General features: G+C 52.9%; 1 protein-coding gene across 9 annotated transcripts in view; it reads right to left on the reverse strand.

Annotated features, from left to right (window-relative positions):
* Positions 1–6,744, reverse strand: part of SARDH (sarcosine dehydrogenase) — a 75,916-nt gene extending 69,172 nt beyond the window's left edge. For 3 of the 9 annotated variants that reach the window (XM_063650034.1, XM_054502399.2, XM_063650037.1), the window contains exons 1-3: positions 5,064–5,189; positions 4,249–4,299; positions 731–1,091 (exon numbers count right to left, since the gene is read on the reverse strand). In XM_063650034.1, coding sequence (XP_063506104.1) covers positions 731–1,061 — 331 coding nt within the window. In that variant the 5' untranslated portion in view covers positions 1,062–1,091; positions 4,249–4,299; positions 5,064–5,189. Of the gene's footprint in view, positions 1–730; positions 1,092–3,249; positions 4,023–4,248; positions 4,300–5,063; positions 5,190–6,512 lie in introns of those variants that run through there. The other 6 variants (XM_054502398.2, XM_063650033.1, XM_063650036.1 and 3 more) reach the window with 6 other exon arrangements.
* Between the last annotated feature and the right edge of the window lie 6,318 nt (positions 6,745–13,062).

A 13,062-nucleotide genomic window follows, 5' to 3' on the forward strand; every position in this document is an offset into this window, starting at 1 on the left:
GAAGAGGCTATGACAGCCCAGCTAGGGGGCCAGTGAGAAGGCAAGAGCAAGAGTTGGAGCGGTGGTGTGTGGGAGCCGGCTCGTATCAGCTCTCAGAAGCCCGGGGATAAACCTCTTCCCAACTCCACAGTCAGTGACCTCATACTGGTGGCTCGCTATTGGCTAAGGCGGGAGTGTTTATACCACAGGAACTGGCCAACACTGCAGGTCAGGAGATCCAGTTTGCCAGGACACCCATGGTTGAAAGGGTGAAGGCAGAAGGTTGGCTGTCCTGGGACATGCACACCATAGGTACTTAATATATGCCCACTGGTTAGTTAGGAGAATGAGAACTGTAGAAGCCTCTAGTGCTCATGGAGGACACAGGTCTGCTTCACCCTCAATGGTCCCCGTCCGTCCTCCTCCACTCCCTGGAATGCCCTCAATCCTGGTGGCTCCATCCAGGAAAGGGGCTTCTGCCCTCTGGACAGCTGCCTGGACTTTCCAGCCCTGGCCCCAGCTTCACTCTCCAGGCCACACAAGCAGCATCTGCTCCCTCCTCCCACCGCAGCTCTTCAGAGATTCGTGGTGCCCCCAGCTCCGCCTGCCTGCCAATTGGCCACGCACCCTTCCCCAGGGTCTCTTCCCCAGGCCGGTGGTTGTGAACCAAGAACTGTCCCAGTTAGCAAGGGGCTGTGGCCCCTCGCTATGTCCTATCCTTCCCTGCCCCTACCTGGACCCCAGTCCCTACCTGCCGTGTGCCAGGTGGTCCCGGAGGTCAGCCGCTCCCTCTCCAGCAGCACCGCCCCACTCATGCCCAGCTTGGCCAGGTGGTACAGGGTCTGGCAGCCCAAGCTGCCTCCACCAATGACCACCACGTTGGCTGTGCTGGGCAGGGGCCGGGTTGGGCCTTGGGCCACCACCGAGGTGCCTTGTCCCTCCTTCAGGGTCCGCTGATACGGCACACTCTTCTTGGCTGTGGGGCCAGCTGCGCTGGACAGGTTGCGTGGCCCCAGGCCCCAGGTAGGGCTTTGGTGAGGGTGGGCAGCAGCCACACGTAGGGCTCGGCTCAGTGAGGCCATGGGGGCTCCGGGCCTCAGCACGGCAGGGAACTGGGGAGAGAATCAGAGCTGGGTGGGGTGCAGATGGGACACGGTGGGGGCTGTGCTGAGTACCCAGGGGAATAAGGGCCCTATAGTGTTACCTCCCAGGGTAACACTGCCGCTTCCCCATGGCATTCATTCATTCACTCATTCATTCATTCACTCATTCACTCATTCATTCATTCACTCATTCATTCACTCACTCATTCATTCATTCATTCATTCACTTATTCATTCATTCATTCTGTGGTATGTATTAAGGGCCTGGTATGCAGCGGGCTCTGTCAGTGCCCAGGGGCAACCTTGGTAAGGATAGGTCTCTGCCAGCCCACGGAAAGACAGGCAGTGCCAAGCTCTGGGTAGAAGTGGGGGTCGGGGCCACAAGGGGGGGGCAGAGAAGAGTGGTTGATGTGGCTGGCAGAGATCCAAAGTGAGACCTGAGGAAAGTGGGCTGCCCCATGAGGCCGGGCAGGGAGGATGGGGAGGGGACTGAGGGCAGAGGACCAATAGCTGGAAAGGAGGGGCTCCGGTCTCAGGGACACTCACCCCCAGATCACAGACAGTGAGAGGCTGGGGCTGGGAGGGGGCCGTCCCACCAGCCTCGAGAGCCCTTTCAGAGCTCAAGATGCTCCTGAGGGGCCAAGCAGCCCTGGGGCCCCGCAGGTCTGTGCTGGGGCAGACCCCAGGTCCTGCGGTGTGGGGATGGGACCTGGGAGGCAGGAGTGCCCAGAGAAGGCGGTGGTGGTGGCACAGCAGGGCAGGGAGGGGGTTGTGTTGAGGGATGGAGTCACTTGCACTCCCAGACAGAAAGCAGGAGGAGGGAGAGGCACTGTGGATGCTACAGCAGTGGCCGCAGGGTATCGGCAGGCAGCCTCGAGATGGGGCACCCAACCCCCAAGCCTGGAGCCAGCACCTCCTCCTGGGCAGACCCCTCCCAAACCCAGACAAGAGGTATTGCCCCCTCATCAGCCCCAAAGCTCGGTGGGACTAAGGCGGAAGCTGATGAAGGATGTGCTGTCCCGGCTCTGCTCCCTTGGGGCCACCTGGGATTGCAGAGTAGGGGCTCAGAAGCTGGGTTAACAGGCCTTCCTCCCCTCTGCTCCTTCCCAGCTGATCTACCCCAATTCTCTCCTCTTTCAGGAAGCTCTCCCAGATCTCTCCAGTCAGAAAAATCCAATAACAATGAGAATGCAAGAGGGAGCCCTCCTTCTCAGGAGAGAAGGTGCTGATGAAGACGGATGTCTCCTTGGGTGCGGGCGAGGCAGGACAGGCAGTCAAAGGAGTCACCATGTCCAGGGGAACGCAGCAACCGTGCTGACTGCAATCAACACAATCAGCCTCCACGTTTGCGTTGTAACTGAGCTCGGTCAAGCAAAGCTGTCTGCAGTAGGGCCTTTCCCCTGGAGAGGGCATGCGCATATTGATTTTACCTGTCCTCAAACTGACCCTTTGCTCATTCTAATAGTAAAAAAGCACACCCCCGGGGTGGAGATTTTAAGATGCTAATGAGGCCGGGCTCCATGGCTCATGCCTGTAATCCCAGCACTTTGGGGGGCCAAGGCGGGCGGATCACCTAAGGTCAGCAGTTCGAGACCAGCCTGACCAACATGGAGAAACCTCATCTCTACTAAAAATACAACATTAGCCAGGTGTGGTGGTGCATGCCTTTAATTCCAGCTACTCGGGAGGCTGAGACAGGAGACTTGCTTAAACCCAAGAGGCGGAGGTTGCAGTGAGCTGAGATTGTGCCATTGCACTCCAGCCTGGGCAACAAGAGTGAAACTCCGTCTCAAAAAAAAAAAAAAAAAAGATGTGAATGAGACATGTGACGTATGAACAAGCATGTACAGCTACCGCATGTGCACCCAGAGGACCCGCCATCACATGCTGCCTAGTAACCTCTCTTCCTCTCTTTCCATCCGCTTATGAATAATTGTGGAAGACTCCCTGAAAGGGGGCTTCTCCAGCAATCGTCAACGCTGCCTCACCCTTAGGAGCAGCGCCCTGCCGGAATCCTCTTTCTCCCAGGGTGCATCCGCACCTAACTTTCAAAATGTTCTTTTTCCTTTGCAATAAATTGCTCTATGCTGCAGCTCTTTTGCTGTGGGTCTCATGTTTAAATTCTTTTTTTCTTTTCTTTTTTTTTTTTTTTGAGAAAGAGTCTTACTCTGTCATCCAGGCTGCAGTGCAGTGGCATGATCTCGGCTCACTGCAACCTCTGTCTCCCGGGTTCAAGCGATTCTCCCACCTCAGCCTCCCGAGTAGCTGGGATTATAGGTGCATGCCACCATGCCTGGCTAATTTTTGTATCTTTAGTAGAGACAGGGTTTCACCATGTTGGCCAGGCTGGTCTCGAACTCCTGACCTCAGGTGATCTGCATGCCTCAGCCTCCCAAAGTGCTGGGATTGCAGGCATGAGCCACTGTGCCCGGCCTAAATTCTTTAAGAAGTTAAGAACCGAGGTCTCACAACAGCCCTCAATGCAGGGGTGGGATGGTGTCCTGCCCGATGTGGACCTCCACTGCCCTTTTCTGGGATCTGCAGGAAAAGTGAAAGGGATGTGGCTGTGATCCAAGGTGTGAAGTGCTGTGCCACCTACGTCAGTACGAATGACTGATGTAATTAGCTAAGAAAGTCAGCCTCCTTTTCAAGAGTGGACCATAGCTATGCACGTTCGTTCACTCTCATTGAGCAGCTATAGACACATGATAACGTCTCTACATCACAGCGGGGGAGTCTGACACACGGAGAGGCTCCCTGAGGTGACCAGGGTCACAGGGCCTCCATGTGGCCGTGCCGGGGACTCTCTCCTGCCCACTCTTCTGACCATCCCAGGGGGACTCAGGACCCCCTGCCACACCCTGTCCCACCTGAACTGTGGGCACTGCCCAAGCCCTGACGAGGTGCAGAACACTGTCCTAGGCACGGTGGGGATGTGCGGGGGATCCCAGCTCTCAGGCTGGTCAGGGCTGCCTCCCATCTCCTGCCCCAGGGCCCCATCCAAAGGGAGGGAGCAGGGAGTCTGATTGCAGCGGCGTAGGGGAGGGAGGAGGTGTTGGAGATTGTCCTCAGCCTCTCAGCCCTCAGTGTGTCAGCCCGCCTGCCTCCTGCCTGCAGAGGTGGCCCCAGACAAGGAGGCATGCCTCCTGCACATATCTGTACATACCTTCAGTCCTTGAAGGTCCACAGTCTTCCAGGAGCCCCCAGAAGTGGTGCCCTACCAGAGGAAAGCCAGCTTGAGTGGCACTGAGGAAGGCTCTCCAAGGCTGAACACCCCCACCCCACCCCCCACCACCCACCACAGTGCCGCATGGCACAGCACACCTGGTCAGCTCTGGGCAGAAGCCTCCCTCCTCCTTCCGACTGGGCCCAATGTGACAGCTGCTGGCGCCAGAGGCTACCACGTGCCCCTTCACCACCTGCCTGGTCAGTCAGGGCTCTCCTGACTGCCAGACTGGGGGCTGGGGGCTGGCAGCGGCCCCAGTGGGGACAGCCCGGAGCCCCTCCTGCCTGCCACCTCCCTGGAAACAGCTGCCTCCACATTAACCCGCTCTCTTGCCCGCTCCAACTCTGTCCCGTACCTGAGTCAGCTTCCCAGGAGTGAGGGCTGAGGACAGCCCTGGGCTTGGGATCAGACAGACGGGTGGGGGTTTTGTCACAGGACTGGGACTTTGAGCAACAACTTAACCTCACTGCAAAGCAGAGGACCCAGGAACGCCCCCTCCTCCCAGGCTCAGGGGGTGGCGGGGGTCAAGTGAGGAGAGCGCCTGGCACCTTCGCCTGGTGGGGGAAGGCAGACTGTTGTGGGGAGGAGCGGCGGGGGGCGGGGAGGCAGCTGCCCGTATGGTGAACCCTGGTCCTGCTCAGGCAGCTGGATGGTCCCTGCAGCCAGAGGCACAAGGAGATCCCAGCCAGCTCCGACCAGGCCCAGCCCCGCCCACATAGGGGAGGCCCCAGCCTTGTCCCTCCCTGGGGGTGTACCTCCAAGTACTTCTTGTCAGCTGCAGCGCCCCTCGGCCCTAAGAGTGCTTGGCCCAGCAGAGGTGCCTTCACCTTCTTGCTTCCCAAGCAGTGGCCTGGCCGGAACTCCAGGCCTCCCCCGCCCCCTACCCTCGCTGCCAGCCCCATGTCGCCGCCCAGGATCTGGGCGGAGCGTACCGCCCACCACCGCGGCTTCTTGGCCAGCTTAGTCGGGGCTTCTAGGCCAGCCCTGTGGGCAGCTCCCTCTGAGGGCGGCAGAGCAGGGTTGTGAACCCCATGCCCCATTACCCGTAGGCGACCTGGAAGTCAACCTCCCGCTCCAACCCTCATTTCCTCGTCTCTGAAACAGGGGCCTCAGGGTTGCTGCAGTGAACCCAGGCACCCCTGCCTGCTGGAGCCTGCCCGAGCTCCCCACACCCAAAACGAGCTATGCACAGGCAGGGTGGGCAGCAAAGGTGGGGTCAGCAGCAGCTTGGGCCGGGGGCCTGTCCATTGCAGGGAGGCTCCTTTGGTGAGGTCATCTCAGCACATGCCCCAGTTTGCTCACCCCCAGGGATGGGATGCTCACTGCTTTCAGAGGCGAGTGAGAAGGCCTGGGTGGGTTTCCCAGGGACAGGGTCTCCTGGTCTGTCTGCGTCCTGCTTTCCCAAGCTCCCAGACCCCTCTGGTGTTTGGGGAGACGCCCCGAGCCACTGGTTCTTCTACTGCACAGCACGTAGGCCCCAGGGCAGGGCTTGCAGCCTCCATTGACTGTTGGGGACAGCAGTGCCCAGGGAGGGGGCCACACAGCAAGCTGGTGGAGGAGGCAGACCGGACGCTGCAGCCTGACTCTGGGCTGGGGCAAGTTACCCATTCCCAGACAGAAGTAGACACCCAGAGGAGGGGTGTGGAGGAAACCCAGAAAGAATACACCTCTGGATGCCCAAAGAATCAGAACAGGTGCTGATGTAAAGATCTCCTCCTCGTGCTGGATCAAAGACGGGGCATTTCAATGGCAGTCTGTTAATATTGTAGTGATGCCAGCTGCCAATACCGGAAGTGATCATATAGTAAACTGCTGTAATTAATACCAATCGAATCATTGCGTTCTTATTCACACCGAGGATGTCCGACTGTCTTGTTGCCAGCTTGTCTATCCTCTACATTTACTGAACGCCTAATGTATACAAAGCACTGCTGGGAAACCTATAGTGACATCTAGCACCTAGCCCCTGCCCTCAAGGGGCTCAGGGTCCACAAAGCAGACAGATCCAGGGAGAGGCATGACACCATGAGGCTGGCTTCCTTCCAGCAGGGAATCCAGGAGGACCTCTTAGAGGAGGGGGCCTGGGCTCTGGGCCTGACCACGTGCTGACACTATTCTCAGTCCCTGCCTCAAAGGCAAAGGGCTCACTGGCCTAGGCCCCTGGCTGCCTAGTGGAAAGCTGGCCCCACCAGTTTGAGGCTTACCTGGGGTGGTGTGGGGGTCCCGGGGCAGAGGACCTCCTCTTTGGATGGTGTGGCTTCCCCAGCGGCCTGAGCTAGGGCTGTGCCCACCCAACAGGGTGATGAATGAGCTCAAGAGGGCAAGGAAGGAGTGTGGCCCAAGTTCTCCCAGGAGCCCTGGACGTGCAGGTGCATGGGAGAGAAACGCAGCAGTCACCACAGCCCCAGGGCAGTGGCTGGGTAGCCCACACCTCTCCTGTCCCTGCACTCAAAGACAAGTGGCAACTGTTGCAAAACTGTTACAAGCCAAGAGGGCAGCACAATGACCCTGCACTTTGGACAAGGGGTGGTGGCTGGGGGCCGGTCCTGGCCTGTTAGCTGTCTGTTAGCATCGTAGGATTTTCATCCAGCAGGGCCTGTTAGCACCCAGCTCAGGTCTGGGAGAGGTAGAAAGGCTGTCTCCCCCTGGGAACTAGTAGTCACAGCTCTGGAGGGGCCAGGCTCCGGACAAGGAGGCCAAGACAGGGTCCTGTATGATCTCAGGCTGGTCTTATCACCTCTCCCTTTGCTGAGACTTAGTTTTCCCATCTTGGAACAGGAGGCTGAAAGCCCTGCCATGTCAGTTTCACAGAAGCCTTATAAATTTCCCTGAGTAAATTTCCTTCAGTCCTGCTCTAGATCACACCAATAGAGGGGCTGCCACCTCAAAGAAGTCACCTCCACTTGATCACGGTACATGATCTTTTTAATGTGCTGTTGAATTTGGTTTGCTGATTTTTTTTTTTTTAGACAGAGTCTTGCTCTGTCACCCAGGCTGGAGTGCGGTGGCACAATCTCAGCTCACTGCAACCTCCGCCTTCCCGGTTCAAGCAATTCTCCTGCCTCAGCCTCCCAAGTAGCTGGGATTACAGGCGCGCACCACCATGCCCAGCTAATTTTTTGTATTTTTAGTAGAGATGGGGTTTCACCATGAATGGCCAAGCTGGTTTTGAACTCCTGACCTCAATCCCCCTGACTCCTGACTCCTGATCCCCCCACCTCGGCCTCCCAAAGTGTTAGGATTACAGGTGTGAGCCACTGCGCCCGGCTGGTTTGCTAATATTTTGATGAGGATTTTTGCATCTATGTTCATCAAGGATATTGGTCTATAATTTTCTTTCTTGTAATGTTATCTGGCTTTAGTATTAGGGTAATGCTGGCCTCGTAAAATGAGTATGACTCTATGTTTAGTGCACTCTGAAGAAAACTGTGGTGCAAATCAAAGTCACAGCTGACTCAACATTCAGGAGTGAGGGGCTGCCTCCAGCTCCACTGCCCTCCCCAGCCTCCCCGCCACCGCTCCAGTGGGGATTGTGGTGGACTTGTTCCTCTACCCTCATGGCCTGGACATACCTGGGCCAACCCCAAGACTCTTCTTCTGGCTCAGGCTGGCCCTCTCTGCAGGCCCCCACCAGCCCTTGACCCCCACTTGCTGGACAGGTTTCCAGGACAGAGGGAGGTGCCTGCAAGGCTGCCCTCTGATGGGGCAGAAGTCCAGGGAGGAAGAAGCGGAGGCGCTGGGGGAGGAGGCTCCTCCACTGAGCTCTGCGTGCAGCCCTATGAAAGAGGACATGAGCAACAGCACCCCAACCCAAACTATAATAGCCAACATCACCAATGACCAGGAGGAAGGCAGTGCCCCAGTCACCTCTGAGGGCCTCCTGGGAGTCAGGCGGCGTGCTAAAGGCTTTGCATGTGTCATGTCAAATGAGACAGCAACAACTGCTACCCATTGTGGAGATGGGAAAACTGAGGGAGAACACAGCCAACAGGTGCCAGACCCGGGTGATTCATGGGCCAGGGAAATTTCCAGAACAATTTTCAAGGGCTGAATTTACACTGCCAAGATTTTATTTTTTCAATAAGAACCTCAAAAAGAAAACTACCACTGAATATCCCCATGATTTCATAAGACAGAATGTCTTCTATCCTCTGTCAAAGTAGAAGAGATGCCCTCCCAGGGTAAGGGTGGTCCTTCCTGAGAAGCAGGTGGCTGCCCCCATCTGCCTGACACTGATGCACAGGGGCAGGTGGAAATGGCTCCAGGCCTGAAGCCATCTGGGCACAGGCATTCCCAGGAATGAGCTGCTGAAGTGACCCCCACCTGGCAGTTGTGGCCTGGGGCAGTTGTGGGCTGGGGCTCCTGAGGGCCGGAATGCAGACCCTCATTCCCCGGAGCACCCTCTCCACTCCATGGCCTAACACTGTTTGTGAGTGAAAGAAACATGGTGGATGGAATCCGCGGTGGAATCCATGGAAACATGGTGGATCCCCGCAGCTGAGCCTGTGCCAGGCAGGTACCAGGAGTGCTTCAAAATCATCTCGCGGCCAGGCGCAGTGGCTCACGCCTGTAATCCCAGCACTATGGGAGGCCGAGGCAGGCGGATCATGAGGTCAGGAGATTAAGACCATCCTGGCTAACACGGTGAAACCCTGTCTCTACTAAAATTAAAAAAAAATATTAGCCAGGCGTGGTGGTGCGCACCTGTAGTCCCAGCTACTTGGGAGGCTGAGGCAGGAGAATGGCACGAACCCAGAAGGCAGAGGTTGCAGTGAGCTGAGATTGCGACACTGCACTCTAGCCTGAGAATAGAGCTAGACTCGGTCTCAAAAAAAAAAGAAAAGAAATCATCTCGGGGCACTGTGTCCATGGCCGCAGGCACTGACACCGTCTGATGGGGACACAGGACATGGAGCTTCAGAAGGACTTCCTGCCCACAGTGGGGAGCTGACCTCAGCCCTGGCGTAGGGCCCCAGTCTGCACTGGGGATTTGGAGAGAAAGATAGAGAAGCAAGAGGGAGGGCGGAAGCTGGAAGCCTGGGCTCACCAGGGTCTGAGACCCACAAGTACCACCTAGACCCCTCAGCCGGTCAGCCAAATCTTCCAGGGCTCTTATGTGCCTGCCCAGGGGCAGGGGACCCCTGGCATGACCAATACTGTGCTTGTGTCTTTGTATGTGTTGCCCTGGAAACTTCCTGTAAAAATCCAGATTTCCAAGCTTCAATCTTGAAAAGCTGGCCATATGGGGCCCAAAACCCATTGGACACTCTTAGGTGGGTCACTCTTAGTCCAGCTGGCCACAGTTCTTACCCTGCATTTTGCCCTTTTGCATTTCCCGCTGGCGTCTGGGAGCTTTGCCCTTCTAGCACTGACCAGGACTCCCAGCACTGACCAGGACTCTCCATCCAGCTGCAGGAGCAAGAGTAACCTTCAAAGAAGATGCTGGTGCTGGCTGGGCAGCCAGGGAACTGTGCGTCTTGCACAGAACGGAGGGTGGGAGGACTGTGCAGTGCTCTCTTTGGGCCCCAGAATCTGAATGCCCTTACAGATACTCAGGTGAGGGCAGCAGCCCACCACGGATGAAAGTCACTGGTCACCTTCAGGCTGTCTGCCCTGGAAGAGTAGCCTTGGCAGGAAACACCGCCCCTGGTGGCCACACGGGAGTATTACAACATGGGGGAGCTGGACCCAGGCTCAGAAGGGGACTAGCAGGCAGACGGGGGCTGATCTTACACTGGCTGGGACTGACAGCCTAGGCTCAGCCTGGCTCCTATCTTCTCTTCCAGACCACACCAACAGAGGGGCTGTTACCTCAAAGAAGTCACCTCCGCCAAGGATAAAATCCACTTGATCACGATGCATGATCTTTGTAATGTGCTGCTGAATTTGGTTTGCTAATATTTTGGTAAGGATTTTTGCATCTCTGTTCATCAAGGATATTGGCCCATAATTTTCTTTTCTTGTAATGTCCTTGTCTGGCTTTGGTATCAGGGTAATTCTGGCCTCATAAAATGAGTTTGGAAGTGTTCCTTCCTCTTGAATTTTTTGGAAGAGTTTGAGAAGAATCAGCATTAATTCTTTCTTAAATGTTTGGCAGAATTCACCAGCGAAGGCATCAGATATCCTGGGCTATTTTTTATTGGGAGGTGTTTGATCACTGATTCAATCTCCTTACTCATTATTGGTCTGTTCAGATTTTCTAGTTTTTTGTTTGTTTTGTTTTTGTGTGTTTGTTTGTTTGAGGTGGAGTCTTGCTCCCGTCATGCAGGCCGGAGTGCAGTGGCACGATCTCAGCTCACTGCAACCTCCACCTCCCGAATTCAAGTGATTCTCCTTCCTCAGCCTCCTGAGTAGCTGGGATTACAGGCTGCACCACCATGCCCGGCTAATTTTTGTATTTTTGTAGAGACGGGGTTTCACCATGTTGGCCAGGCTGGTCTCCTGACCTCAGGTGATCCACCCGCCTTGGCCTCCCAAAGTGCTAGGATTACAGACGTGAGCCACCACGCCCTGGCCGATTTTCTAGTTTTTTTTTGGGATTCAGTCTTGGTTGGCTCTCTGCTTCTAGCAATTTATTCATTTCTAGCTTATCCAATTTGTTGGCATAGTTGTCTATTATTTCTTTGGTATCAGTTGTAATCTTTCCTCTTTCATTTATAATTTTATTATTTATTTGAGCCTTTTTTTATTTTAGTCTAGCCTAAGGTTTGTGGGTTTTGTTAACCTTTTCAAAAAAACTCAACTCTTAAGTTTTGTCAATCCTGTCTATTGTTTCTTAAGTCTGTATTTCATTTATTTCTGCTCTGATCTTTCTTTCCTTCTACCAACTTTGGGCTTAATTTGTTCATTTTATAGTTCCTTGAGGTGTGAAGTTAGGTTGTTTATTTGAGATCATTCTTAATGTAGGCATTTATCACTAAAAACTTCCCACCTACAATCACTTTTGCTGCATCCTATGAGGTTTGGTATGTTGCATTTCCATTTTCATTTGCCTCAAGATGTTATTTTATTTCCCTTTTGATATCTTATTCCACTCATTGGTTGTTCAGGAGTGTGTTGTTAAATTTCCACACATGTGTAAAATTTCCACTTTTCCTCCTGTTATTGATTTCTAGTTTTATACCATTGTGGTTGGAAACGATACTTGATATGATTTCAATCTTCTTAAATGTGTTAAGACTTGTTTTGTGAGCTAACATATGATCTGTCCTGGAGAATGTTCCATGTGCACTTGACAAGAATGTGTGTTCTGCTGCCATTGGATGGAATGTTCTGAATCTATCTGTTAGGGCCATTTGGTCTGTAGTGTTGCTCAAGTCTCCTGTTTTCTTATTGATTTTCCAGCTGGATAATCTGTCCACTGTTTGAAGTGTTGAAGTCCTCTACTATTATTGTAATTTATTTTCCCTTCAGTTATGTTAATATTTGCTTTACAGAGTTAGGTGCTCCCATGTTGGGTGTGTGTATATATATATAGAGAGAGAGAGAGAGAGCGAGAAAGAGAGAGAGACAGAGTCTTGCTCTGTTGCCCAGGCTGGAGTGCCGTGGCATGATCTCGGCTCACTGCAACCTCCGCCTCCCAGGTTCAAGCAATTCTTCTGTCTCAGCCTCCTGAGTAGCTGGGACTACGGGCACGCACCACCATGCCCGGCTAATTTTTGTATTCTTTTAGTAGAGACAGGGTTTCACCATATTGGTCAGTCTGGTCTCGAACTCCTGACCTTGTGATCTGCCCGCCTTGACCTCCCAAAGTGCTGGGAGTGCTGGGATTACAGGCGTGAGCCACCGCACCCGGCCTAGTATATGTATTTTTTGAATTGTTATATCCTCTTGATGAATTGATCCATTTATCATTATATAACAACCATCTTTGTCTCTTGGGATAGTTTTGATTTAAAGTCTATTTTGTCTGATATAAGTGTAGCCACTTATGTTCTCTTTTGCTTCTCATTTGGATAGAATAACATTTTTCAGCTTATCTGTGTCCTTAAAGCTAAACCAAGTCTCCTGTAAGCAGCATATAGTTGGATTTTGTTTTGTTTTGTTTTTGAATCCATTCAGCTGCTTAGTGGCTTCTGAGTAGACAATTTAATCAATTTAAATTTAAAGTAATTATTAATAGGTAAGGACTTACTACTGCCATTTTGTTAATTGTTTTCTGATTGTTTTGTAGTCATATTGTTCTTCCTCTCTCGCTGTCTTTGTGAGGTTTTTTTTTTTTTTTTTTTTTTTTGTAGTGGTATGCTTTGACTCCCTTTTATCTTTTGTGGGTCTACTACAGTTATTTTTCTTTGTGGTTACCAGGAGGTTTATGTACAACATTTTATAGTTATAACAATTTAAGCTGATAACAACTAAACTTTAGCCACATACAAAAACTCTACACTTTATCCTCTCTGACATTTTATGTTATTGGGGTCATACTTTACACCTTTTATATACTGTGTATCCATTAACAAATTATTGCTATAATTATTCTTTAAATTTTATACTAGAGTTAAAAATAATTTATGTGTCACCATTACAATATGCTATGCTTTGGATGTTTTTGTCTTCTATAAAATTCATATTAAAATTTAGTCCCCAGTGCAACAGTATTGGGAAGTGTGTCCTTTGGGGTGTTTAGATCACGATGGCTCTGCCATTATAAAAGGGCTTGATGGAAGAAGTTTGTCCCCTTTTGCTCTTCTACCCTCTGCCTCTGCCGTGTGAGAATGTAGCAAGAAGACCCTCACCAGACACCAGATACTGATG

This window comes from Pongo pygmaeus, chromosome 13, assembly GCF_028885625.2.
Source record: "Pongo pygmaeus isolate AG05252 chromosome 13, NHGRI_mPonPyg2-v2.0_pri, whole genome shotgun sequence".
Taxonomy (NCBI): Eukaryota; Metazoa; Chordata; class Mammalia; order Primates; family Hominidae; genus Pongo; species Pongo pygmaeus.